General features: G+C 42.3%; 1 protein-coding gene across 1 annotated transcript; it reads right to left on the reverse strand.

Annotated features, from left to right (window-relative positions):
- Positions 1-322: 322 nt before the first annotated feature.
- LOC100890836 (acid-sensing ion channel 1C-like) lies at positions 323-4,681 on the reverse strand. The gene is made up of 5 exons (XM_030980192.1): positions 4,543-4,681; positions 3,972-4,034; positions 3,340-3,436; positions 2,210-2,301; positions 323-498 (listed from the first exon to the last, which is right to left on the reverse strand). The coding sequence occupies exons 1-5, from the start codon at positions 4,679-4,681 to the stop codon at positions 323-325; spliced, it is 567 nt and encodes a 188-aa protein (XP_030836052.1).
- Between the last annotated feature and the right edge of the window lie 480 nt (positions 4,682-5,161).

A 5,161-nucleotide genomic window follows, 5' to 3' on the forward strand; every position in this document is an offset into this window, starting at 1 on the left:
TTACCATAATTATGTAGTAGAATACCGAAAGCCGTAGGTATTAGGCATCAGCAAAGATGTCATTGTATGTTTACACTAGAGCTAGTGAATACAACAAAGAAAATCATCAGGACATAAGTTGAACAAAGTGCAGGGTCGAGCGATTCAAGTTGTGGGGGCATATCGGGGACGATCCGAGCCCTCCCCCTCATGGAAAAAAAAAACTTTAGAGCCCTATAGGAAGCTTATAGGAAAATACAAATTTAGATCCAATCGCTTTCAAACGAAGGGGTGGGGCATTTACCGCCTCCATCATACATGACTATGCTAGGTACGCCATGTGTCAAGTGCTAGTCTCTTTTTCTTTTTTATCCCGGCTACAAAATGACTTGAGTTTCCTCCAGTAGAAGCGAATGTACAGGATCTTGTGGGCCTGCTCGACGAAGGTGTAATCAACGAACTCGAAGACTGTGAGGAGACTGGCTCCGAGATGAACACCGATGAGCCCTCCAAGATCACCTAGGTAAAGTAAGAGACAATAAATAATAGTCACATTAGTATAGCTCTTAATCCTACGTTATTAAGCGTTTTACATTGAATTCAAATCCGCACATGATAGTGCACACGCTTCACTCCCTGGGGAGTATTCTTATTCCGGCCAGACGCCATTTTACAAGCGCACATTAGTCAATCCAACATAACCACACTAACTCCCGCGTCCTGTTGGGTGCCCATTTAACACCTGGGTGGAGAGTGGCAAACGTAGATTAATGTCTTTCCAAAATGACATTAGTGTCGCGGCGGGACTCGAACTGTGAACCATGTGGTTCACAGTTCGACGACGTATCCACTAATAGATCACGACACGATAAAGGGAAAATGAAGGAAAGCTATGAAGGAAGAAGTATAAAATATACTAACTAATAAGAAAAATTACCCTATAATAACTCATAATATTTTCATGCTTTCACACAATTTAAATTGCTAAAAAGGTTTTGATTTCTCTTTCATAACACTGAGATACATTGACTTTACTTAAAGCTACAGTCCCATATACGTCCCGGACCGTCCCGGACCATCCCGGACCCCATCCGGGGTGATCCGGGATTCGGTCCGTGTTGACACCGTGTTGGCACCGGGGTGGTCCTGGATGGTCCTGGATGGTCCTGGATGGTCCTGGGCGGTCCGGGAGTCGACCCCGGATGTTTTTGACGGTCAAAAACTGCCGGGGTGGTCCGGGACGGTCCGGGACAATAGTTTGATCCGGGGTGATCCGTGTAGCCACCGTGCTGGGTCCGGGGTCATCCGTAGTGGCGCCGGGGCGGTCCGTGTTGATCCGTGGCAGTCCGGGAGTGAGTTATTGACCGCCCAGGACCATCCAGGACCATCCAGGACCATCCAGGACCATCCAGGACCACCCCGGTGCCAACACGGTGTCAACACGGACCGAATCCCGGATCACCCCGGATGGGGTCCGGGATGGTCCGGGACGGTCCGGGACGTATATGGGACTGTAGCTTTTAAAGCATCACACTTTTTTGAACAAAACATCCCGGACTATCCCGGATCACCCCAGACCATGGTCCGGGATGGTCCGGAGTGGTCCGTGCTCGTCCGTGCTGGTCCGGCTTTATATGGGACTGGGGCTTAAGCGGAATATACATATCTAAACTTCAATATGTCACTACTTTACCCAGTGGCGGATCCAGCCGGCGGGAAGAGGGGGGGGGGGGGGGCCCAATCCGCGAGAAAATATTAGTTGCGACTCAGCCGTCGGTGAATAAGCGGGGGGGGGGGGGGGGGGGTAGGAGGCACTTTTTTTTGTCCAATTTTTCAGGAAATATTTTGCGCCGTCTCAGTCAGCCGGTGAATAAGCGGGGGGGGGGGGGAGGGTGAGACCACTAATTTTTTTTTTTTGGACCTAATTCGTGAGATTTTTTTTTTTTTAATTCTTTTTTTGTTGTTGACCCGTCAGCCCCCCCCCCCCCCCCGTGGATCCACGCCTGCAGAGGATCCAGCCGGCGTCAAGGGGGGGGGGGGTAGCCAAATCTTAATACAAAATTTAGTGTTGTCTCAGTCGGCCGGCGAATAAGTGGGGGGGGGGGCTTTTGTTTTTTGTTTTATAAAGGTTAACTTTACGTTATTATCCTATTTTTTTTTATCCTTTTGGAGGGCTGGGGGGGGGGGCCGGGCCGGAAAAATCGCTACGTGGATCCGCCCCTGACTTTACCCCACAAATCGGATAAATTGTAGGCAGCCACGCTCTTGGTATGATGCTCGTTCATATCGGCAAAGTAAATCTCGACCTCTGCGATGTTGCTCCTATTCAAAAGAAAAAAAATAGTGATCATTATTATTATTAACATTATTTTGTAGAAAAGTTTTGAATATTTGTGTATGCTGCCTTTTCTTCTTCTTTCTCTTCCCCTCTGTTTTGAGCGTGACCCCCTTTTATTATTAATTTTGTATCTTGCGCTATATATTACCTGTAAATATTGTGATTGTGATTGATTAGTTAGAATAAATACATGGATAATAATTTAAAAAATGAATAGTGATAAATATGAACGCAGAGACTTGCAATAATGGAAATAATTCTCCTCCCCCCCCCCCCCCCGTTTTTGCCATTCGAGAGGGGGGGTCGCCCTAGAATCTATTCACCTAGGGTAGGTTGTCACATATACATTAATTGGTGGGGGAATAGCTGTACTCATCGGATAGCCTTTAATTTACTAATATATGAACTCCACGGCTTTGCAATACATCCTCTCCATCTCGGAGAGTTGTCAGTATACTTACTAAAAAGAGAATTACATTAAGTGGTTTCAATGGCATTCAATATTATTGTATTTTAAATATTCATACAGATCAAAAGAGTCCGAACAGCTTCGCAATTCTTTTGTATTTGAGTAACCTACTTTTAGAACACTTCTGTCACATTGACTATGCGTTGGCCGAACGGCATTACTAATAATTAAAAAACATTGCCCCCTTGCAAACCGGGTTTTTATTGTGCACTCAAAAACAAGTAATGAACCCTTCCTAAACCCTAACTTTTTGTCAGTTTAAATAAACACGGTAAATACTTGAGATAGTTATCCGCATTCTATTATGCATTTCGTCGTATTTTTTAAATGTTTATTTTTTTTCTTCTTTAGAATGCTAAATGTTTTGTTGAATGACGAATATAGTCAAGGCCACTGACGAAACGTTTAGGGAGTAAACATGCCGTCCTCTGCTACATTATATTTCATCATGTTCTAATGGAAAAACTTGACCAGTACCACCCCCCCCCCGTATATATATATATATATATATATAGGCTCACGCTAGACTACAGGGATCACGTATTTAACTTACGTAACATCATCTCTAGTCCAGTTAAACTGATTCTGCAGCCGTTGTGAGTCGTCCTTTCCTGGTGCTTTCAAATAGCTCATGGTCATCTGGAAATGCTCTGTATAACATGCCCTCTGACAGTGGGAAGTGGTTAGGTTTGAATCTTCTTGGAGATCAAGGCCACAGCCAGCCGTAGAGGTGAAGAAGAAGAAAAAATAAAGCCCCAAAATACAACAAAACAAAACAAACAACAAACAACAAAAAATTAAAAAATTGTTGATGATTTTGAATACAGTATTACATCTCCCCATCCAAACGATTCTGTTGAAGGATTTTCTCATGAAATCTTACATCATTTCTTGCAGGAGAAATGACTGCAGAGCCCACATTAGCTACTTGCCCATTTTTAGGATACCACTGATTAATTAATATTCACAGAAATATTAATCATCGATTTTTGTTTTTCATGAAAGTATTTTCTTTCTCGTTACTTGCTCCTTTTTGTTTTGTTCCTTTTACAAAATATCCATGTCCGTCAATGAAGTTTCATGAATGAATACATAATATACTTCATTAAATATCGATGAACATACAATTAGGTGACAAGGTTGTCGTTCTAATATAGTAGTTTATTTGTCCTTGAATCTACATACCCACTTCGAAGTCATGGAGCCCACAGTCAATGATTTGTCTAACAGTACACACAGGAGATGGACCTGTTATGAAAAAGACAAGTGTTATCAAAAATGATAAACAATAGAGATAATAATAATATTGCTATGATGATTATAGTGATGATGACGGGGCCACCCTGTTTAAATAAAACGAAATAAATAAATAAATAAATAAATGATCTTGATGATAATAATAATGATGATGATGATAATTTAAAGCGCAACATTATAATAATGATAGTACTGACGATAATATCTGTAACAACGATGATGGTGTTCTTGTTGTTGAGGATGATAACAATACTTGTACAAAATAATAACAACAAGAATCTTTCCCCCCCCCCCAAAAAAAAAAAAAAAAAATGACCTAAAAAAAAGAAGACTGTTAGAAGTTGGCAGCAATAAACTTATTTTCAACAACAAAAAAAAGGCTTCGAACCCATTTTTTTAAATGCTGGGAATGACCAGTTAAGGGGGGGCCGTCCCTCCTGAAGGCTGGTGCCGCCGCCACCCCCCCCCCCCCCCTCCCTTAATCCTGCCCCTCACGTACCTGGCATGTATGGGAATCTGCATCCACACGCTTCTGTGAGTTGCTTGGTTGCGCTTTCCGTCAGGCACGCCTCCTCCGAGTAAAAAGGGTAATACTCCAAGGGAACGTCTCGACAATCAGTTTTGTATGGATGAGACATGTTCCGCTCCTTGAGAGAGGGATGAAGAAAGAGAGAGAGAGTGACAGGGGAGAGAGAAAGAGAGAGTGGAGAGAGAAAGAGATCAATAATCGTTATAGTACTAATGGGAATAGTATTCAAATTCAAATTCAAATTCAAATGAACTTTTATTTTCTTCCAAACAATACAATTTATAAGTAGGAACATAAATATATTTAAAGAACTTGTTTTACAAGGAAGAAGGCGCGAAACCCGAAAAGCATAGCTTGTAGTGGTTACGCCCGAATACATAAATATAATTATACATTATAAATGGGAGAAAGGAAGAAAGGAAGAAAGGGATATCTCATAGTTTTGGAAACCACATTTCAATGTCGTAAAATAGTGTTCTGTGTCTGTCCCTTAAAGCCCCACTGCACTACTTATAGCTACTTGCGCCCTTTATACAGCTTCCAATGCCTAAGCGGTACCCGCTGATCCACCATGATGCCCCTTTTCTTA

Source organism: Strongylocentrotus purpuratus, unplaced genomic scaffold (genome assembly GCF_000002235.5).
Source record: "Strongylocentrotus purpuratus isolate Spur 01 unplaced genomic scaffold, Spur_5.0 spur5_scaffold_11, whole genome shotgun sequence".
In the NCBI taxonomy this organism is placed as follows: domain Eukaryota; kingdom Metazoa; phylum Echinodermata; class Echinoidea; order Camarodonta; family Strongylocentrotidae; genus Strongylocentrotus; species Strongylocentrotus purpuratus.